Raw genomic sequence first — 24,677 nt, 5'->3', positions numbered from 1 at the left:
GGCGGAGATGGTCACCATCGCGCGTCTCCGAAGGCAGTTCCGGAATCTCCGTCAGCAGGACCCACACTGCCGCACTGAGGACGGAAGGTGAGCTCTGAGCATCTTGTCTGCTGCCTCTGTAGAGAAGAGTTGGCTGAGAGCTCCCCGTAGAAACTCCAATTATCAAGTTGGAGTGACACTTGGAGAGGCGCGGTAAGGCTGTTGGCTAGGCAGGCTGACCCCAGTAGAAGGGGAGAAGGGCCCCATCTCATTAGCTCCCCGAACCACGGCTGGGTTGGCCAGTAGGGAGCTATCAGGAGGACCTGACCCTTGAAGGATCTGAGGGTCTGCATCACCTTCAGGAGGACTAGTGTCGCTGGAGGAGGAAAATGAATACGTACCTCCAGCTGTTCCAGTCCTCCGTGAAGGCGTCTGGGCCTCCTGTGCGTGTCCTTTGGATGCAGGTGAGGTAAAGGGGGAGCTGGGTCGTGTTTGGGGAGGCAAACAGGTCCACCTCTGGGGTGCCGTAGCGGAGGGAGAACGACTCGAACACTTGTGGGCGTAGTTGCTACACTACGTAGATCTCTTGAAACCTGGATAGAGCGACCGGCGTAGGGCCCCCGACCGAAGCCAGGGACGCAACAACCTGTGGAGTGCTGAGGGTATCGGCCCGGGCAGGTCACGCGGGAGAAGCAGTATGCTCCTGTCGACCTCCCGTACCAGCCGTCGGCGCCCCAAGCGGCTCAGTGGAAGGGCCGGGGTCGCGAAGTTGAGGCAACCCCCCCCCCCCCCCCCGCCACCGAAGGAGGGAGGACGTGTGAGAGAAGCACGCTCTATTGGCGCAGGGGAGCACCCGAAGGACGCTGACTGTGTCCCACTCAATCCCGAGCCAATAAAGTCTCTGTGTGGGAGCAAGGGCAGACCCGTCCCAGTCCACCCCGAACTCCACGTCCGCCAACACACTCAGAGCCACTGAGATGTCGGCCGATGCACCCTCCCCGGTGGGCAAATGCATCAACTAGCCGTCTAGGAACATGAGTGTGGAGACGCTTGCTTCCGTCCAACGTACGCCTACCACTCTCACTAGTTTCGTGAAGATCCTCGGGGTAAGCGAGAAACCGAAAGGGAGTATGCGAGGCCAAGTTCGTTTCCGAGCGACCTCGTCCGTGGGCGTTAGTCAAGAGGCTTCGTCCTGGGTGAAGACGTTCCCTGAGCGTCTCCCACGAAGACGGGCCTGGACCCTCGGTATGTATCCAACTCACCCCAAGTCTTCCCGCGGGAAGTCCTCGAAGCCCGTGGCGAGCGTCTTCATCCAATAGTGTGCTATGGCAATTTGTGACGTCTCATCACCCACAAGCGGACTTCTATATGTTTAATACCTAGTGACATCATATTATACTGTGACGTCACCGGATTGATCATGGCGCCATAGGATCGTCTCGTGACGTCACAGGGACACAAATTGACGTCATAGGACTACATGGTGACGTCAATTTATCACATAATGACGTCATCTTATCATACCGTGACATCACTGAGTCACAGTGAGCGTTGAAATAAATTTTGACATGGTAAAATTCTGGACCATCATGACTGTAGATTAAATTAAGTTGAATAGGAAAAGTCATGTTCATTTCGACCTAAGTCACAGTGAGCGTCGAAATTAATTTTAACATGGTAAAATTCTCGACCATCATGACTGTAGATTAAATTAAGTTGAATAGGAAAAGTCATGTTCATGTTGACCTGAGTCACAGTGGGCGTTGAATTAGTTTAACATGGTAAAATTCTTGACCATCATGACTACAGATTAGCTTAAGTTGAATAGGAAAAGTCATGTTCATTTCGACCCAAGTCACAGTGAGCGTCGAAATTAATTTTAACATGGTAAAATTCTCGACCATCATGACTGTAGATTAAATTAAGTTGAATAGGAAAAGTCATGTTCATGTTGACCTGAGTCACAGTGGGCGTTGAATTAGTTTAACATGGTAAAATTCTCGACCATCATGACTGTACTATTTAAAACATTTTCCTCTTCTCATTACACTAAATGATTGTAGTTTCTTTGAACTAATTTATACTCATTTTAACTAACACAAGATTCCCTAAGTCTAAAGTTCTTTTGTGTTTTACTTGGGGGTGGAACATCAGGTAAGTCATCTTTAAACTCAAGCCAAGTGAAGTTGATAAGAGGTTGGCTGTGGCTCATGAGAAGGGCTGGGTGGTTTTTTGCTTAAGAAACCTGGAAGGAGGGTGGTGCTGTGAGGCGTTAGAAGACCATTGAAGCTCGGAGGTATGGGGCTGCCGAGGCCTGATGATCCTCGGGGAGCCACCCTCCGTATCATAAGACACGTCCCCTTGTCCTCCAAGAGGCCCGGGTTCTTACCACGGACGACTTGAGGATGTATGGGGAACGGAGTACGAGTGGGAAAGGTCAAAGTCTACGCCTAGGGCCTGACAAAGAAAGTTATAAGGCGTTAAAGGACCATTATTGGTCGAAGGTATGGGGCTGCCGAGGCCTGATAACCCTCGGGGCGTCACCCTCCGTATCATAGGACACGTCCCCTTGTCCTCCGAGAGGCCCGGATTCTTACCACGGACGACTCGAAGACGTATGGGGAACGGATTACGAGTGGAAAAGGTCAAAGTCTACGCCTAGGGCCTCACAAAGGGAGCCATTAAGGCGTTAGAGGACCATTATTGGTCGGATGTATGGGGCTGCCGAGAGGCCTGATGACCCTCGGGGGCACCCCCTCCGTACCATAGGACACGTCCCCCTGTCTTCCGAGAGGCCCGGGTTCTTACCGCGGACGACCCGAAGACGTATGGGGAACGGATTACGATCGTATAAGGTCAAAGTCTACGCCTAGGGCCTGACGAAGCAAGCTATGAGGCTGTTAGAGGACCATTGATGACCGGAGGTTTGGGGCTGCCGAGAGGCCTGAGGACCCTGGGGGGCGCCACACTCCGTACCATAAGACACGTCCCCCTGTCTTCAAAGAGGCCCGGGTTCTTACCACGGACGGCCTGGAGACGGGGACGTATTGCGATCGTATATGGTCAAAGTCTACGCCTAGGGCCTGATACAAACCGTGAGGCAATAGAGGACCGATGATGGTCGGAGGTATGGCGCTGCCGAGAGGCCTGATGACCCTGGGGGGCGCCATACTCCGTACCATAAGACACGTCCCCCTGTCTTCAAAGAGGCCCGGGTTCTTACCACGGACGGCCTGGAGACGGGGACGTATTGCGATCGTATATGGTCAAAGTCTACGCCTAGGGCCTGATACAAACCGTGAGGCAATAGAGGACCGATGATGGTCGGAGGTATGGCGCTGCCGAGAGGCCTGATGACACTGGGGGGCGCCACACTCCGTACCATAAGACACGTCCCCCTGTCTTCAAAGAGGCCCGGGTTCTTACCACGGACGGCCTGGAGACGGACGTATTGCGATCGTATATGGTCAAAGTCTACGCCTAGGGCCTGAAACAAACCGTGAGGCAATAGAGGACCGATGATGGTCGGAGGTATGGCGCTGCCGAGAGGCCTGATGACCCTGGGGGGCGCCACCCTCCGTACCATAAGACACGTCCCCCTGTCTTCCGAGAGGCCCGGGTTCTTACCACGGACGGCCTGAAGACGGGGACGGATTGCGATCGTATATGGTCAAAGTCTACGCCTAGGGCCTGATACAAACCGTGAGGCAATAGAGGACCGATGATGGTCAGAGGTATGGGGCTGCCGAGAGGCCTGATGACCCTGGGGGGCGCCACACTCCGTACCATAAGACACGTCCCCTGTCCTCCGAGAGGACCCGGGTTGTTTACCAGGGACGGCTCGAAGACGGGGACGGATTGTGCTCGTATAAAATCAAAGTCGAAGAATGGGACAAACCAGCAGCCAAGCGGAAAGCGATAAAACTAACAGACGATTAACCAGCAGGAAACGGGACCGCCTGCTCCCATGTGGGCAGCGAGTTAACCACTCTGTCCCGTTTCCGCGATCTAAGTGACGCGACGCCCGGCTCGAGCTAGCCGGGTAAGAAGGGAGGGGATAGGGAGGGGGAGGTGGGGTCGACAGAGCCGGGAATTTTAAATTTCCGATGATTTTGGCGGAAAATTCAAACCACACTCAACCTTCGGGAAATGGCCATATGACCAGGAGTGTGGTATGGGATTATCGCTATAGCTTCGCTGTGCAGGTTTCTTTCAGCCGATAAGATGGTTTCGGATCTTGTTTACAAAACTGCTAACGAAAGTGCACTTTCTTTTACCCCCCCCCCCAAAAAAAAAAAATATATATCTACATTTAACTGCTAACGAAAGAAGTGCACTTTCTTTTACAATATATATATATATATATATATATATACATATATATATATATATATATATACATATATATATATTCTCCAGACGCCTATATTTAGTTCATGTATAAGTGTATCTTCCAGAAATTCAATATAAATTCAGGAAATCTATAACCCGCTCCTCCCATCTTAGCTTCTCGTGATGAAGGGTCGTCCCTGTCTACTATCACATTGCTTGGGTCAAGACATAGCTTTCCTACAGCAAGACCAGACATAATGTCGAAATACAAAATACTTTTATTCACACCCAAATAACTGATCAAACCCTTCAAGAAAGATAATCAAAATTAATGCTACAACAACAACCCCCCAGATAGATAAAGCCCTCCCACACTAGACAAGAATCACACTAGCGTGACTGCAATCAAGACTCCATCCGACATTAAGACAATAGCAACACAAAATAGGCCTGGCTACAGATTCAGTCTGCCCCAGATGCAACCACTACACAGAAGAGACAGAACATCTCGTATGATGTCTTCTCCAAGTGATTTATGACTGGAGGCTGTTGCCGGTTTCCATGAAGCTGTGGGTCATCTGCAAGAGAGACCAGGGGCAACAGATTCATTGATTGCGATCAGCAAAAAACATGTTACCAAAGTTGGCTAAAATGATTAATTTCACACAACCTCCTTGAATTTCCATGATTGACCCCTGTACCCTTTGGAAGCTTGGTGCAGCCTTGGTATTGTATGAGTCTCTCATGATTTTGAATACTTTGAGCATGTCTCCTCTCAATTTATAATTAACCAGAGAATGTAGCTGCAATTTCTGCATGTTTCTTGTAGGGATTGTTAGCTCTCTTACTTGCTTTGTTGCTTGTCTCTGTACCTTCTCTATTATTTCAATATACAGTACTACCTCTCATTAACGGACTATAAGGGGGGGAAACGGTGTCCGTTAATGTGAATAATCCGTTGATTTGGAGTGGTTTATGGGTGGCATAGTGATTGCACGCACTAAACAACAGCACCAAATATGCCAAAAACACAGCGAAAATACCGCAAACACAGCAAATTAATGTCCGTTAATGAGAGGTCTCACTGTATCTTTAATATGGAGTCCAAACAATGTTGGCATATTCTAAGTGGCTTCTTAAGTCAGAGTAATTTAAATGTCTCTTTGTCCAAATGTAAAACAGCCTTATTAATCCCATTATTTGATTCATCTCTCAGTAATATGATCCTGAGAAGCCAAGTGTCAATCTATAGTTATTCTTAAATAATTTTTATTTCACTTCCCATATCTCTACTTTGTAGTCATTTTCCTAGCGTATGCAGTATTTTCTTTTCCATATAAAAATACGTTTTTGTAAAAAATAATGCATTAGATTTAATGGACTATGAGACTATTTACCATATACAATTTAAACAAATTTGTTTGTGTATATATATCTTACATGACATTGTGGATTTACTTTTTAAAACTGTTAGGGCAGTGCCCCTATTTCAACTGAGCCCTTGACCTTCTGAAAGCCTGTACATGTCACTGCCAAATGACCTTGAATCAATAAGTGGCTATATTTTTTTACAGTTGGACTAGCTCCTTGTACCACAAGCACCAAAAATTATCCCTGCTTGAAAGCCATATTCTATATGCAAGACTATCTTAGACATATCAGAATCCAACAAGTTGGTCAATGAACTTGTTGCTCAAAATAGGTCCAATCAAAAGATATTCTTCTGGGGTCTGTTTGAAAGAGGCATTGTACACTATTCTTATGGGGGGGGGGGGGCTTGTGGTGGATTGCCTCTCTACACTATACAAGAGATGTCTTTCCATGAGGGGGTTCTGAACTATTTTCCTAAAATCTGACTTCAAGTAGTCTTCTATGTATTACATTGCAAGAGCTCCAGACAGGCTGCAACCCAATCTTAATATGAATAGAGGCAGGTTGAAAATGTGAAGTTTAACCAGAAATTAGTGGGGTACAGTTCATCATCTTTGTCCTGGGAATTCATAAAAACTGAGGTGCAGATTAATGGGGCCAGTATCTGGTCTCTGGAATAGCCTCATGAAAGGAATAAAGAATCAAATACTTCAATACAATTTAAGACTTTATTTACACATTTCTACAATATAGGGTATAGACTAGTCCTTTCACAAAAAGAATCATTTTGACAACTGGGTCCAGTGAAAGTGTGTAGGAGAAAGGCCTGTTATTTGAAAACAACTAGCTCCTCACTCATTTCACTTGACATTAAATTTCTAACCTTTATACCCATTCTAAAAAGTGAGGAGGTAAGAACCTTAGGCCTGGAGGCACTTGACTGGTAATGTTATCACCATTTCTTCATGTGCTATATTAGCTAACGCAAATGGATGATCAATGAGGGGACGAAATAACCAGTTCGAGTCTTTTAGACAAATAATATAGTAAATATAGTTAGTGAGAGGAGGGAGAACCAGAGACAAATTTTGATCTTGATTTTTTTTTTTTTAGACATCTTTTGCTTACTTCTAAGTTGAATAAAACCACCCGACATTATCTAAAATAAATTTGTAAATGACATCACTAAACTGAAGTGGCTAAACTTCTGTACTACATGGGTATAAATGTCTCCATGAAATTTCACCGAGTGGAAAAATAGAGCCTAATAGTATTCAGGAATGGTCCCTGGGCCCCCATAGATCCCTCTGGAGTCTTGTTTGTATCATATTAGTGTATGTCTGTACTTGTGTCACTAATTGATAGAAGGACAAAGGGAACAGTCACCATTTGTAAAGTTTCCATTTATGAAAGTGTGTGTGTGTGTATGGGAGGGAATAGTGTAGCTGATAGCAAAAGATTTTGGACCCAGTCCAGAGACCAGATTTCTCTTTAGTCTCTAGTAAGATCACCACTTTCAATGGTCCATCCACAAATGAAACTGACCATCCTCAATGAACTTATTTCTTTGATCTTTTACTTTATCAGCTTATCATTATTTTCCCTAATGAGATTTAATATCATACAGTCTCTAAGAGGTTCATGAATGGAGACTAAGCTAGAGTTCTGGAGGGATAGAAATTTGATTTAGAACTAGAATCACCCTGTAAATTAAACTTTTTCAGCTTTTGTCATCAAATTTCTTTTGCAGATTCAGGCTGATTGGGTAGTTCACTCATTCACATGGCTACAATATTATTATTTGAGTAAATGCATATATAGCTACACTGGGTATTACTATAAACATGAAGATGTGTCATGAAATATAATCTTTGGATCATCAAAAAGCTTTATGATTCATATCATAGGCATTTTTTCAGCTGTAAATGCATAATAATGACAATCTCTGGATTTCGAAGTCCAAAGGAGGGTCTTTATTTCTAAAATGCTAAATAAATAAATCTGTTGTTGTTGTCATTCCCTAGACTGTCTAGCCAAATAATCGAAGTTGGTGTGGTGCCTTGTGACTTCCTTAAGCAGGTGTTGTCCTTTTTCTGGGTATTATTTTCCCCACACTCCACCTTGAAAAACTGATTTACAGTGATTCAAAAAAAGTATATGGGGGTTTACATTTGCAATGGGCATTCATATTTCCACCCCACTATAGATGACAGTCACTTTTTGTGTCCTGAAATAATTATATCAAGGGCTCAAGTTGTCCATATATGAACCTTGAATGACTAACATACATGCAGACACCACTATCAATATTTAGGAGTAATTATACAAGTGAGGTACACACATAAGCTCCCATAAACTATACATAAGTACACACAACACTGATTAAATGCATCATAGTTCATTTTGACAATTTTAATGAACTTTGGCAAGCAGGTTGTACATGGGTGGCAGCAGAGATAACTTGTCCTAATAGCAACCACTCTTTACTATAACAATGAAGGGATTATATATATTACCAGAGAAGGAGGCACGGATCCTTGGACGGTGATAATAAACACCCAGAAAAAACAAAATAAATAAATAAACACCATGAATCCTTGCTAGTCACACACTTCCAACACCTTGGTTGTGCAGCTACAACACTTATACCAAATATGATACAAGACCATCATGTTCATGCATGTAAAGTAGAATCTTGGTTCTCGACCACAATCCATTCTAGAGAAATGTTCCAGAATTTATTTAGTTGAGGACTGAAACAAGTTTACTGATCTGCTGGATACAGCTTTGTCAGGGTGATATTTTCCCACAAAACTTTGAATTTTATCCCATTTTACGTTTTTCTTCATTTGGGCTGGTTGAGAACCAATTTGTTTAACTTGTAAGATGTTTGATAACCAAGGTTCTACTGTCTATTAAGCAATGTAACAGAGAACTGCAAGAACCATTTAGCATTGTCACTGAATACCAGTGATGGAGTGTCACATTTTTGCATACCCATCCAGAAAAATGAATAAATTAATTTCTAATTATTTAATGTCTCTACGATAATGAAACTAAGGAAGGGAATGATTAAAGACTGGATAAAGAGTGGCAAATATTCTTCTAAAGGTTTTTAGACCAGAAAGTGAAGAACTGGTACTGAAAAGGAGATGAGAACAGGTCAGCCAAAAATAGTGTCACAAAAATAAAAAGTGACATACACTAATATTGATGGTCTATTATTAGCCAAGTTAGAAACCAATGATTATATATTTGATAAGTGAGCCTGATATTTTGTGCTGAAATAGAGACCAAACTACTAACATGCTGATCACTTGAGAAATGAAAAACACAGGATCTGGACATATGACAAAAAATAAAATAGGAGGTGCAATGATGATGATTGTGTAACATTACACAACTGTGGATAACATAATATTGGATGATAAGGCTGAAGCAATAAATCTAAAAATTAGAACTAATGAGAAAGTTAGAAGACTTCATTGTAGCATATGTCCCCTTTAGATGGGGGTCTTTTTTTAACAATATTTCAGTGGCTAGAACCATCTAAATATATTAAGGACAAATCTGCAGTGATGAACATTCAAAATGCTGACAACCATGTTTTGCCTCAGTTGGCATCAATGAGGGCACACATGGCCCACCATTAAGTGATGACTATGCAAATTTAAAATCCTATATTGTCTCCTTGAAGACAATCACACCATTTCGCCATCTAACTCTGACCCTATATATATATATTTATAGAAGCCCCTTACATTGTGTTCATTTGCATTATTTTACTTTAATATGCAAACATCTGGATCTGATGTGATAAAAAAACCAGTGCCTTAATACATATGCTGAACCACTTTCAGCAAGGTATCTTAAGGAACATTTATTAATGATGACGGGGTATTCTAAGCAAAGTGATTCATTGATTTCTACCAATCCTGAGCTAAATCTGACTTTTTTCCTATTCAATCACTTTATGCCTGTTTGGAGAGCCTGATTAGAGGAGTAAAGACTCCCTATTACTTTTTTTCCTAGGGACTCTTTGGGATGGAATCCAGGAACATGGACTGTAAATAGCAGTATACCTTCCTCTATCAGGGGGTAAGGGTATGGTTTTATTCTACAACCCACCAATATCATGAAACTTGTCTTTGCAAGAAGAGGTGTGGCAACCCTGCTACAGGGAAAATCCACCACAGATGGACATTAGAGAGAATCATCTCCCTGCTGCCCATCTTCAAATGACATCAATATCCTCACCTCCACCTGAAGCTGTGGCCCCCCCAGTCTCTGGAGTGGGTCTAAGTTCTCTCACTGATGTCTACTGCACTTCCTCCACTTTTATCACATAATGATAGTTGACAACAGGTCACTGCTCTCCTCCTACTGCTACAAGCTGGTGACAGAAGCAGTTTCATATGAACAAAACAGAGACAATAGCCCAATGTTTGTTATGAGAGAGGGATCTATAATGGGTACCTGCTAGTGGGGGTCCTGCAAGATAGACGAGAGAGGTGTGCCAGCCCCCTCACTTCAATCTGGAGATGCAGCCCTGAGGGGTTGGTACTTAATCTAAACACTGGGCCCAAGACCTCCATCTATCAACTTATTGTATTTCCTCCACCTTTTCATATATGGGGAGTTAACAACTGGGAACTGTTCTACCAACCGCAGCCAGTGATTAAAAAGAACCCTACATTAATACAACACAGACAAAAGCCCAAAGTTTCTTTCCAGAGATCTATGGGAGGACCTAAGTACCAGTGCCAGTTACTATGGGGTTGTGGGTTTCCAATCAATGAAACTCAAGGCAAGAGTAATACAATTACTTTTGTCACCAAAGATCCATAGGAGGGTTTTAGGACCATTGCCAGCCGCTGTGGGGCTACAGGCTTCTGGTGAGGAAACTTGAAGCAACAATTAATATTACGAATACATACATATATACACAAATACCTATGAGATACAATGATTCACAAGTGAATATTGAGATTAAATTATTTATGTACACACCCAATTTTTGGGAAACGAATGGGTGGATGGAAGTGGGACGAATTGGCCTTTGCTGGCCACCTCCCTTATAAGGGGAAAAGGGCCTTTTGGTATATAAACAGAAAGTACACACAATTCACTTCTTAGTCTCAAAAATTTACATGACCTTATCTGACCCAGCTTTGCACAATGGTAGAAGACAATATATTCATCGAAAAAGATGAATGTAATAGCAAGAATGTAATTATTACTCTGAGAAAATAATAATTCTGTTTATGAAATAATGAAAATATATCTAAGTTATGCAAATATTGTACTAGCCTATTAGCCTATTCTATGTAAAATAAGATTTGTACAAATATTTTCTTTCAAGATATATACAAGCAGACCACACCAATAGGTATACAGACATAAAAAGAATTGCACACAAATATGTATACACATGCATGAGATACATATCTATGTATATATGTAGAACTTACACAAACACGTTTGCATAAAAGATGTATGGTATGGGAATAAATGTTTGTCAATGTTTATGTAATGACTGTGGGTTGTTTCTGTGATATTTTTTGTTTATTTAATCAGTTTATTTTTCTTATATGGAAGCTCATTGGTCGAGTGGGTTAAGGCATCGTTACTTCTGGCAAAGGTCAAGGTGATGGCGGTTTGAACCCTGCCACCGGCGAAGTTAAATAAAAGGTACGGTTTATTAAATTTCATGCTACAAAGTCCTCTGTAAGGGGCACTGTCCTAGCATCCCAATAGGGAGAATTTGTCAAGTAAAACCATTGCATCATAATTTTTCTTATTAATCTAATTCAATTAATCAATACTCATTTGTTAATTTTTCTGTAAATTAAACCATAATGATCATAAATTCACTGACTACATGGTCAACTATCCCAACGTATACTGGAAAATAAGTACAGTATACAGATCATATTCAATGTAGAGATGGTTTTGGTTAAATTTTGAGCATAAACAAAGAGACAGATGTATGAGTTTACATGTGTATGTGTACATGTTAGTGTGTGTATATACCTAATTGTATTTATCCATATGTAATATACAGAAAAGAGCTACAATCATGGGATCCTGCCTCTTTGTCTTCAATGGTAAAATTTGGCTTCAAATTAATTTGTTTTGACTATCATTTCTTCTTTTAGGTTATTCCAAATGTTGATGCATCTGTAGTAAACACTATATTTTATGATATCTTCTAAGTACCTTGTCTTTTAACTTTTTTTTTTATCTTGTTCTTCCAACTCCAACACAATCTTTCCCCATCAATTTTCCTCTGCTTCCAATGCTCTGAACACATTAATCATATCAACTTTCTTCTCTTTCTTCCTTTATATGATCTGTCTGCTAATCTGGGGACCATTCTGGGTGTTATTCTTTGTATTCTCTCAATGTTACAGTACATCCTTGTTTTGGCATGAGTTTTCATCACCTCTGTCTATGAAATAAACATCTACTTTCATGTTCATCAATAACTCATGTCTTGCCAAATCTTGATAATGTGCTTACTGGGTGAGAAATCATCAGTCAGTTGATCAGTCTGTTGTCATATCTCTTGCAGGAAACTCACAGCTTCTAGGAAACCTGTTAGAGCCACTGGTTCAGCCCATAAGTCACTCGGTAAAGATTTTTTGTTTTAATCTGTCTGGAGTAACTGCAAACATACTATATATGCTCTATGTCTTCTGTGTGGTAGTTTTATCTAGGGCATTTAGTGTCTGTTGTCAAATCCTGTTCTTCTTGCAGGTTTTAGATCTTACTGTCAGTCTTCTTGGTGTTTCTGAGATCAACTTTATAATCATAATTATATACGAGGTTCTTGATGTCATTGGAACCTTCATAGTATCCCTTCAGACTTCTCCAGAAGGAAAAAATCTCATGTAGGTCCTTTCCAGTGTCAAAGTGTACAGTGTGTTTCCTCAGTAATCATTAATGTCCCTGAGTTTGACATAAAGGCAGCAGGCAAGGACCATTCCAAAGACCTGCACAAGGGAGAGACCACATCCAACAGCACCCAAGAGGATCAGATGGCGACCCATTTCATCCTCGAGTTGATGAATGCACCCCTAAAAAATAAAAGGAGGGAAATCATAGGTCAGACGGGAAAATGGAAATATTTCAACACATCAGAAAATAAACAAAAGGAGAAAACTAGCGAGGACCATGTCTGATCATAAAGGTACAAAAGAAATGAAAGGTTTGTCTAAAACTTTGGAAAGTTACATTCAGTAACTTCAAAAGGACATTTATTGTATTCAGTAATTATTCAATTGATACAAACTTCACAATAATAATCAGGCTACACTGTGAAAGTTTAATCTCTTCAGCAGAGACATAATTTTTGGGAATTATTTTCTAATGTTAAAACAAAGTCTGCAAAAGTTTGTCCTTGACTAGTTTAATGATTGATTCCTTGAAATATTGCTTTGCTATAATAATCATTTAGAGTATAGTAATAATGATGGGCACCTAACAGTGGCAGTCCTATGATAATGACATAAAAATCATCTCCCTCTACTCATCTTCAAAAACCCACCAATATTCCCACATCCATCTGGAGGTGCCGCCCCAAGGAAATGGCATATGATTGCAAGACTAGCTCTTCCTGTATCTACTTGAACTACTTTTCCTCACTCTTTCAAACAAAGAGACCAGGCAACTGGCGATTGCTCCCACTTTACTCCTGTTCCTCCTGCTAGCTGGTGACTTAAGAATTGAGCAATATATTTGCTTATCATGGACCTTCCTTACTGGAGATTTCCAGTCTCAAGGAGTCTGGCCACAACCACTAGGTTTGCTCATGAGTTCTTCGGTGAGGAGATCAAGGGCAAGAACCTACAAGTGGTGGTCTGGTGAGACTGACATCAGAATGAATCATCTTCATCCTGCCTATCTTCAAAATCCATCAATAGCCTTCACTTTACCTATAGATGCACCCTTAAGGGGATGACATTTTTTTTTCCCCTATAAAATTTGTATTTCTTCCACTTTTATATATGGGGAAGCTGACAATTAGTGATTCCCTCCCTCCTCCTATTCCTATTAGATGATATAGAAAGTCCTACACTTGTACAATATAACCATCAAGCTGTTTCTTCTCAGAGATATACGTGAGGGACCAAGGAGAGTTGGCATATGCGATGGAACTATAGGTTTATAGTCTTGAGGCAACAATTATTATCATTATATAATTTAGTTAAGGGATTTTTGTTATCTACAGTGAGTACTAGGCAGTGCATAATGTGTTCTACATCCTCTGTATAATAAATTACCCTGAGTGGGAATAATATGGCACAAAACTATCACATCACCTGTTTCTTAAGAGAATGGTGCAAAGAGTCAAATTGTGAGGACAGACACTTACATCATACCAGATGTTGGAGGGGTGATCCCGCACCCCACAGTTGGGTGTAACTGACTTGCAGCACGAGTCTGGCACTAAGTTCTCTATTGAGGGGTTCTTCTTGAGCCAGATGCTATCTCGCCACTGGGAGTATGTGATGGCACCACAACAGTGATACTGTAGAAAAAAGAAAAAGTAAAGAAAAAAAAACCCTGACATGAACAAGAAAAATATAAATTGTCTAATTTATTATCATTTTTTTCCTTCAACCTACAGTTCTTGTCTCTCACTCTTCCCATGATCTCCACACAATCTGTAAAAATATTGGTGTAGCTTATCATACCTCTCACTACATTACTTACATAAATAAGGAACATTACAAGACCCTTTTGGGACTTCAGTGGTCACTGTCCTCCACCCTGACATCTTATCCTTTACAATTGCCCTCATGTACCTGTCCTTCAGGAGGTCTTTCTTCCAGTCAAGTAGTTTACCTCGTAGTCCTTCAATTTTCATAGTACAACAGTCAATTATGAGGTATCTTGTTGAAGGCCTTCTCTAGCTCTAAGCCTTCACATTTCACCCTCTGAGGTAACTCACAGCCTTCCTTCCTAAGAAGTGATTTCTGCCAAATATATCTTCCCATGCCTTTTATACACAATATATATATATACATGAGTGGGACCAGATAACACGAGTCTTTGTCTGAGTTTATTCCTGACTAGTTTCACAGGTATGCTTATTCAATTCCCTTGCAAGCATACCAGCAAAATTACCCAGAAATAAATTTTGACTAAGACTCCTCTGTTTCCTGCTCCCACTTATGTCAACCTGTCAGAATCTCTCTCTCTCTATATATATATATATATATATATATATATATATATATATATATATATATATAATATGTATTCATATATATATATATATATATATATATATATATATATATATATATATATATATATATATATATATATATATATATATATATATGCCCTCATGTTATGTTATAACCCACATGGTCTTCTTCCAAGAGATAATCCTTGTCCATCATTTGCCCACTCTTGATGGGCCATACTCAGTGAACTCAAAGCACCTGAGCAGTGGACATCTGCCTAATGCTCCTCTGTATTCAACAACAGGACATTTGTTACTTGATAGACAGCTAAAATCTTTCCTATTTTTACTGTTCTCATTGATACGAATATTAGAAGTTAAAAAAGAAAAAAAAAAAAAAAAATGTTCACGTTTTTGTCCATGCTCTTATCCAAATGAGAAATAGGCATTTGGGAATGGATGCAAATAGGAGATTATATGAAGGAATGACAGTGCTGACAGCACTGTATTGGGTTGAGACTTGGAATATGAGAGAGGCAAAAAGGAAAACTTTGAATGTGTTTGAGATGAAATATCTGAAAAGTATGATAGGGGTTACAAGGTTGGATAGAGTGAGAAATGAGGAGGAGGAGAGCTAGGGTGAAAAAGGAAATGACAGACAGGGCTGATGAAAGAGTACTGGAATGGTTTGGGGGAAGGGGTCACAGATTAAGTGAAGCAGCCTTGCTATGGATGTGCTGTATCCTGCTGCATTGCTTCTGACCCAGGGCAGTGGGTGGGGTACAGGGATGACCCATCATCCATGAGGAGCTAAGATGAGAGGGAGGAAAGTGGTGGATGAGAGTGGAGTGGGTGGGGGTGGGTATATGCCTTTTGAGTTGGCTACCTCCCTGGTAAAAAGGAAAAAAGCCCTTGGTATATAGATAGATAGATCTTATCCAATCTCTCACATACAACTTAAGTTCTATTCAAGTAGAGCAAGTGTTTGAATTTGTTGGATTATCTTTTGCAGAGATTCAGATAAACAACACAGATCATTAACAGAATTTCTACAATGATTTTTAATAATCCTCATGATCTACTAAAGGTGACTTTGGCTACTTTTAAACCATCTTTCCTTTTCAGTGTTTGTGGAATTTGGGAGTTTTGTAAAATGCAATTACTCTTTCTCAATTCATTGCACAGCTTATTTTCTGTATATAAACCTTATGCATAGAAAATGTATATATATATATATATATATATATATATATATATATATATATATATATATATATATATATATATATATAATCACAATTATATATCCACATGAGTATGTCTTTTTACACTCTAGACTATCTTCTCAAGACATGTATAACAATGATCTCATGAAAGTATGTGAGCCTACACACCCACTTATCACCTACCTCCTTTTGCATGCGGTTAATGGCACTGGTGACTTCCTTGTCCATCTTGTATTTTGAATTGAATGTGTCAGTAAGGGTGTGTGACAACTCGGCCATGACCTGTTCCTCATACACGTAGGCCAAAACTCCACCAACAGCCTCCAGCAGGAACACCAGCAGGAGCAGAAATGTATACTGCAAGGAATACTACAGGTGTTAGTACTGAACCTTATGGGACTCTGTTAGTCACTGCTTGTTGACATCTTCATGAAGGGTATACTAGTTTCTTCTGGCTTCTCCTGAAAAAAATCTTAGTGCTAAACCACGCAAATATGCTATGCAGAGCCCTTATATGCCCAAGTGGCGTCCCGGGGCAAAGTGCCCCCCCCCCCTGGGGAAAGTTCTCAGTGACGCTCCCCTCCCCCATCACCACCACCTCTTACAGCCTATTTTAGCTATTGGCTTGCGAAATAATTAAACGGATTTTAAAAATGGTATTTAATGTCCCTATTGCAGAAAGGATAAGGGGGGAAATATTTCATATTCTGTCGATTCTAACGCAAAATTCGTATATTACAGTAAAATATTCAGGGCTCCTTTGACCCTTTTTTATTATAACTATTTTGTTAGCCTTGTGTGCGGCATGTCCAGACTAGTATTGCCACCCCAGGGCATATCCCCCCCCCCCCATGTGAGGGCCCTGATCCTATTTTAATCTGTAGGAATAAAATATAAAATTATCATACAAATAACTTCTCACTTAGCAATAACAACAATCACAATAACCAGAGACTTGAATCGAAGGCATCAACAAAACACAACACAAGAGGGACCCTCCCTCCACCCCAACACCCTCAACTTCTTCGATCCTTAACGGGTTGTTTTCTGGCTAAGAAGAGGCTATTCAGCCAAGCTGAGGCCCTCAGGATTAAAGTGGTTAGTTCTTTGGATCTTTTGACACCGTACATGTATAGATTTTGTTCTGGCTTCCGCCAGGCGTTTTTATTCGGTTGAAAAAGTGTTGGAGAATCGGAACAATATGGCGTCGTCAGTCGACTCGGGATGAAAAAAGTCGCAGTCTTTGACAGAATGGAATATTTAAGGGACGTCACAGCATCGAGGATATCCCTTCCTTACAATGGTATCTGGCTTTGGACAGAATAAAATATGTACAATGACTCATGTGCCACTGGGACGAGAGGTACAACACGTGGTTAAAAAAAAAAAAAAAAAAAAAAATCAAAGACCTACCAGGAGAAGGGCACAACGATCTTCCTTGAGAACGGCGCAGCAGCCGATGACCGTGACGACAAGCACCACAACTCCTGCGAAGACGAGGATGTAGGCGGTGGCCGAGTAGGTGGACGTGGTCAGGAGAACCACATAATCGTGCTTGTCGACGATAGTCCAGATTCCGACGCCCAAGACGGCGACGCCGCCCACCTGTCCGCAAAAAGAGAAGAAAGTCAGTCAACATACCTGAGGAAGTTGGGCAGGAACTCGGGAGGCGGTGTCCACGTTATGTCATTTCGTAGATCAGGAAGGGAGGGCACCCCGGTTCTGAGAGTCTCAGCCAAAAACAGTTTCATAAAGTTCTCAAAATACTAAGATCTCGCTAATTCCCTCCCCCACCCCTCATTTTCGTTCCACCACATTTTAGTAATCTGTTAATAATAAACAACTCTTCTATCTAGGGGGAATAACTCCCACCGAGGAATCAGAGACGGAGTAAATGGGAGATTTAAGGCAGGCAGCAGAATGAAAGCATAGTAAAAGTTAACAGGGATCAGCATTTTTGTGTCGAGTGGGGGTGACTCAAATAAACAAAAGAATGATGAGTGGCTTAGTCGTAAGAAATGTTGCTGAAGTCTAAATTTATTTATTTGTTATTTACATTATTATAGTTTTTATATATTCATTTATTATTATTATGATTTTTTCGCATCCGACCTAGATATGGACCAAAAGGTCTCCTGTTGGCATGCTCCGCCTTTGTAATCCTTTGTAAATTTCATATCGACTGCGCAAAACATTCTGTCAATATACGGACTGTGCATGTGGTTCAGAATTCCATAAGGACATATATACACACATGCATCATTATATATATATATATATATATATATATATATATATATATATATATATATACGTAGTGATCTCATATACTAGATTTGTCAATGTCGACCGTGTATACTTCCACCTGTATGCAACACAGCCAATTTTGCAATTAAACTTGTTTACTTCATCTTCAACGTGCTAATGCTTCAAACATCGGAAAAGTTACGGAACCGTTGGTCATGATGTACAGGAAAAAGATCACCGCTCGTGAGATGTCTCAATTTAGCTTAGATTTGTTTATGTTTTTTTCATTAGACTATTTCCTAAATATATGTAGGTATGCATGTGTGTACATATGCGTGCGCATACGTTTGCGTGTGTGCTTGTGGGGATAAGTGAGTGAGTGGGTGGGTGGGCATCCGGGTTTGGGTGTGGTGTGCGCATGCGCAAGGATGCAATATCCAAACATTTATCAAACTCCATTTATTTTTCTGTTCGTTTGTCGTTCTTTTCTGTTTTCAAAAAAACTTGTTCTCATGCCCATATCTGGAAGATATCACAAGAGTGCGAGAAATGCCATGCTTTCACAAAAAAACAGACGCATTTTTAGTTTCAATCTGTAAATAAAAAGGTGGATGTCGGCTCCCCCATGTTTTGGTAAAACACTTCAACAGGTGCAGACGACGCATCAGCTCCAAAGTTTTACTTGAAATGTGTCTTTGAAAAATATACCCCATTACTGGCATCCATTAAGAATAATACGATATCACCAACATGGTTATCTCCCCTTTAAATAAAATTTATGCCCCATTTTCTTGTGAATTCTTTCACATTTCCGCCCGTTCGATGCGCGATTGTCGTTTGTTTACAATGCCCGAGACTAGCAATGAATGTTGAAAATACGAAATGGCGCTGTCTCACAAACGCTAAAGCTTCATTTAAAACTGCATTTAATTTCTTAAACTTTTATTGGATATTCCTCGCAGAAATATATTCTTTTAGAGCCACGATGATCGTTATTATGAATGTGGATATGAGACGAGGGAAGTACGTTGTATTCGAGGAATGGCCATTGCAAAAAGCGAAATGGCCTCCGTGTGTCGAGCCGAGAAGTTGTTGAGAGCGACGAGCCTCAACCGAGACCTTGTTCAACCGACCTTAACCGATGAATGAGATTTGTCATTCCATCGCTTTGAGGGGTACGAGTATTTGGATGTTAGTATCGTCGATAAGGTACTGTATGTGATAACTTGGATTTAAAACGAAATCCTCTTTCTGTGTATATAAATAATCATGCAAACATATAATTGCGCACACGTACGTACATCAACGTACGCGCTCGCGTACAAACTCGTTATTAGAAAGAAGAAAGGTACGTGGGTCGTTGCGTTCGGAAGATTAAAAGGACTTGACAAAAAGGAATGGAGAGATCACTCTGTTTGGGATGGAAGAATGAGAAGAGGCCATGAAAAAATAACAAAAAGACAAGGTGCCTGAAGTCAAGAAACAATTAGCTTGTGTCGTGTGACTCAATGGCGAGGATGTCGATGAAGAAGGTAAAATGTGGGTCTTAGAGAGAAACACGTAGAGTTCGGCAGGGAGGTGAGAAGGAAGAACAATTCCTTCAGAGGGTTACAGGTATGCTGGGTTCTTCAGGTATTAAAAAGAAGAGAGAGAGAGAGAGAGAGAGGCGTATGAATTCAAGAAAGGGAATCACGGTGGGTGGCAAGTGACACAAGTCCTTTTTCATGTTGTCTCTTGGCGAAGTCTCGGACAAGATCTTCCAAGAAGACTGAAGTGAAGCGAGATCTAGGATGAGAGGTTTACTCAAGTGGGGATGAGGGCAATTTTATTCCTGAAATGAGGTCTTCAGTGTGTTTGAGGTGGGCATTTGAGAAGGAGCCAAGACATGGGTAGTGTGGAGGCACCGGAATTTTGGCAACTGGGGTATATGGGAAGGCTGTTTCTCAAAAGGCCCACACGGGAGACCTTACGTACAAAAAAAAAAAAAAAAAAAAAAAAAAAAAAAAAAAAAAAAAAAAAAAAAAAAAAAAAAAAAAAAAAACATGCACACCCAGAACTTCTCAGATGAGTAACGCACGCGCGATCGAATAAACACACACGCGGGCACGCGCACACACACACACGAGTACAGAATATGTCTGCGTTGTATTTTGAAAATTACATTAGAATTGCGCATTTATGTGGCCGTCACAACCTCCGCACCGTGCATTGCTCAGCGAACCATCCTCCGTCTCTTCCACTTCTTCATCCTCCCCTTTCTTCTTTTTCTCCTCCTCCTTCTCTTTCTTCTCCTCCTCCTCTTCCTCCTACACAAAGCCTCGTTTGGCCTTGTTCACAGCATGTTTTGTTGTCCTTGTAGTGGTTAGGCGTTTATTTCCACACATAAGCTCAAGCTTCTCTCTCTCTCTCTTTCTCTTAACGTTGTTCTTGGCCTGCGTACATTTACTCTTCGCATACATCTTCTTTTTCATCTCTATCCATGTGTATCTATATAAACGGACATGCTGACAGATTTATTCGCTGTTTATTTTACGATTATATGAAAATAGAAAGACGTGTGTATAATATAAACATGCGGTTGGCGTGTACCACGTGTTCTCGTACTTAGAGGCTTGGCTGATGTTATATTTGAAACAACAACTGCGTTAAATGGGTTTAATGTGTATAAAGTGGCTGTGAGATATAACTCGAACATATCCTCAATATATATCGCGCGCACACACACACACACACACACACACACACACACACACACTAATCGATTTAAATTGTAATTTGTTTGTTGTGAACACGTTCCAATGCCCTATCGGTGGTCTCACCCCCCCCCCACCACCACCACACTCGTGACTACCTACATGTGATCAGAACCCATACTTCCTGGCCCACAACGGAAATTGGGTACACACGATATTATATTGGTGCGTTGTTGTTGTTGTTGTTGGTGGTGGTGGCGGTTGTGGGAGTGGAGGTTGTGGTGGTGGTTCTATTACCACCACCATCACCATCATACCACCATGCCGAAAGAACAAGAGCGAATGTGTGTGCATATGGATACAACTAATGGTCATGCACGAGAAAAGAGCTATACTCGTGACGTCCCGTCTCATGGTCTCCACCTGTCAAACCTGGTTATTCACTTCCCCGTATGGGCTGTCTTAGTGACGTTCCTACGGACCAGAGTCACACATACAAAAATAGATAAATAAATGAGTACATAAAACAGATGAGTGAACAAGTCAAATAATAAATAATGATAATAACAATAATAATAATGATAATAATAATAAAGGTTATATTTTTTACGTAATACTACCCCTACTTCTTATTAATCTCCTTAAATATTCTTTGACACTAATTTCAGATTTTTTTTCGAAATTGCTCGATTCCAGTTTTCTGTTGATCAATAAAACCAATCTATCAATAACGTACTCCAAATCTTGGATCCCTTATCAGAACATTTTTCCTCTTAATTACATCAATGCGGTCTTATGTTCTGGAGATTGTTTTTCGAATTCCTCATGCATGACGGTCTTCCCTTCGTTTCTCTTCACGCAGTCAAAACACACGAACTATTACTACAACTCGTGGAGCAGTTGTTAGAGTTCCCGGCTGCCACTACGGTGATCCGGGTTCGAATCCCGCCCGGGGCTGAAATAACTTCAGTATCGCTGCGCTGCGGGTTGTTACTCCAACTCTCGTAGGCGGGGAGTTGTTGTGTGTGTATGTAGGTGTGTGTGTGCGTGTAAGGTCACAGCATTACTCATAGATCGGTCATATATCAACTCTGAGCTCTCTTCCGGGAGGGAAATAGCTGTCGATCACGAGTCCAACAGGTGATCTATGAGCGTTCTTCCCGCTGTCGTCGCCATTCGTGTGTGTGTGTGATTCACCATGGTCTTGGATCACGTGTTGGACTCGTGATCGACATTAATTAACCTCCCGGATGAGATCTCAGAGCTCGTATGACCAATCTATGGGTAATACTGTGACCTTACACGCACACACATCCCCAACTCCCCCCCCCCACGAGAGTTGGAGTAACACCCCGTAGCGCAACGATACTGAAATTATTTCAGCCCTGGGCAGGAGTCGAACCCGGACCGCCGTAGTGGCAGGCGAGAACTCTAACCACTGCGGCACGAGGTATGTGGTGTATGTGTTTACCTAATTATAGTATACGTGACTTGAGTTGTGCTTATGAAGTCCAGCTTCTATATCTCCACTGACTAAGCTATCGTCACTTCATTTATATTGTTAGGCTGGATTATTTCTTCTAAATTCTTCCATATATTGACGCATCAAGGTGGAAAGCCATGTTTCCTGGCACTTTTATTTTTTTTTTCCTAAGGCCTAGTTTTTTCATCCAATACTTACCGATCCTCTCTCTCTCTCTCTCTGTTTTTTTTTGCATACCTCTCTCCATTATAAAGATAAATATCAAATCATCCCTCTAAGCTCTCCCAATGTGGGTAGTCCGAGTTTTTTCCCTGTTTGTCCTCATATGTCTTATCAGCCAGGCTGGGGATTATGCTGGTTGCCGCCCTTTGTATTCACTCCATTTTTTTTATACATATTTCTTTTCGTGTGGAGAGTGGAGACCATACCACTGCGCTTTCTCTGTGTGTGTGTGTGTGTGTGTGTGTGTGTGTGTGTGCGCGCGTGTGTGTTCCCGGATGTAAGGCGGCACACACTCGATGGAAAGAGAAGAGGATGAACAAGAAGGAGAAGAAAAAGAAGAATGGGAAGGAGAAGGAGAAAAGAAAAATATAAAGAAGAAGAACCCAGAGAAGAAAAAGAAAGATAAAAAACAGACGAAGAAGAAAAAGAGGAAAAGAAGACACAGAAGAAAATGAGAAACAGGAGGAAACGAAAACGCAGGAAAGGGAAACGAAAGAGAAGAGGAAGCGTAAGCAAACGAAGAAGAGGACGAAAAAGCAGAGTAGGAAGACATAAAATAAAAAAAGAGGAGGAGGAGGGGGGATGACGCAATCTCACATCACTTGGCTATTTGCTGCAGCAGCGTGGGTGACCTTCCTTGTCTCTCCTTCTCCATCCACTTCTTCCCTGTTTCTTCTTTCCGTTTTCCTTTTGCCGTCTGCCTGTCGACGCACCTTCTAGTCTTCTTTCTTTTACAACTTTAGTTTTCCCAGCCCCTCTTCCTCTTCACCTCTTGCATTTCTCATCGACATCACCACCTCCTTGGTAACGATTGTCTCTGCAACCATTTGGCTTACCTGATCTGCTTATCTCATATGTATTTGAGGAAAGGAGGAGGGACGTGGTGTGGGTGTAAGTGTGGGTGTTGCATTATGGGAACGAGTCGGCGGGGATGAAGGCAGCTAATAGGGAACGAGCAGCAGGAAGGCCTTGGCGGGACTGAACCAGTTGGGACGTCATTTTTTATTTTTATTTTTTCGATCTTTTTTTTTTATCTTATCGTAGTAATTCCACTGGTAAATTAAAATAACAAAGTTCCAGTGTGCCCATAGCGAGGCAAGATGGGTAAATTGATTAATAAGTGCATTTCCTCGACATGATGATGTTTATGACGACGACGTGGATGACAATGACATAATAATAATAATGACAATTATAATAATAACAACAATAATATTTATAAGTGACAATAGTGGCTCATAAGCTTCTGCCGCAGGTGAAGCTCCTGCTGACGTCAAGGGTGTTGCATGGGCAAACTCAACTGTGCAACGACCGAAGATCCGAGGGAAGGTGGCACTCATGGGGGGGAGGATAGAGGAGGGGAGTGGGAGGAGGAAGGAGGTAGGTGTGCCTAATGCAGTTTGGCAGTACATAAGGTAGCACTTAATCTCTCCCTCCTCTTCCTCTTGCTCCCCTTCTTCCTCCTCCTGCTCCTCTTCTTCCTCCTCCTCCTTCACTGACACTCCTGGTGACACCTCACCTGTCGTTCCATTTATTGCACTGAATCACTCTAATGGCCACGCACTTAAATCTAATTCCTTAACACTCTACCGAGGGATATTTGTTTTGGTCTTAGCCAGACAGACGATTTCATTCGGCAGGGTGGCAGACCTCCTCCCACTGTGCTGAGAGACATTTCATCGTTGTTTTATTCTGAGGTCATGTGATTTAATTCGTCCGTGCGGAGCTCTTTCGCGAGCAAAGGATTCACGCTCTTTTGTGAAATGTACTTTAAGTTCATATTTCTATGAAGATAGGCACGTTAACTCCAGGACAAATGGATCTGACACAGAAACGAGCAGTGCCGTACTGGTTGTTTGGATCACGTGCTGGACTCGTGGTCGATAACTATTACCTTCATAGATGAGAGTTCAGAGTTCATATACGAC

The 24,677-nt window shown here is 41.5% G+C and overlaps 1 protein-coding gene across 1 annotated transcript in view; it reads right to left on the bottom strand.

Moving 5' to 3' along the window:
* Positions 1–6,396: 6,396 nt before the first annotated feature.
* Positions 6,397–24,677, bottom strand: part of LOC143034458 (CD151 antigen-like) — a 100,630-nt gene continuing 82,349 nt past the window's right edge. Inside the window, exons 3-6 of the mRNA XM_076200536.1 lie at positions 17,518–17,709; positions 16,288–16,461; positions 14,060–14,215; positions 6,397–12,761 (exon numbers count right to left, since the gene is read on the bottom strand). Coding sequence (XP_076056651.1) covers positions 12,615–12,761; positions 14,060–14,215; positions 16,288–16,461; positions 17,518–17,709 — 669 coding nt within the window. The 3' untranslated portion in view covers positions 6,397–12,614. The remainder of the gene's footprint in view (positions 12,762–14,059; positions 14,216–16,287; positions 16,462–17,517; positions 17,710–24,677) is intronic.

The sequence above is a fragment of the Oratosquilla oratoria genome, chromosome 17 (assembly GCF_046742065.1).
Source record: "Oratosquilla oratoria isolate Oo_2021 chromosome 17, ASM4674206v1, whole genome shotgun sequence".
NCBI classification, from domain to species: Eukaryota; Metazoa; Arthropoda; class Malacostraca; order Stomatopoda; family Squillidae; genus Oratosquilla; species Oratosquilla oratoria.
The sequence above is the reverse complement of the archived record's forward strand: the minus strand, read 5'-3'. Positions and strand labels throughout refer to the sequence as shown.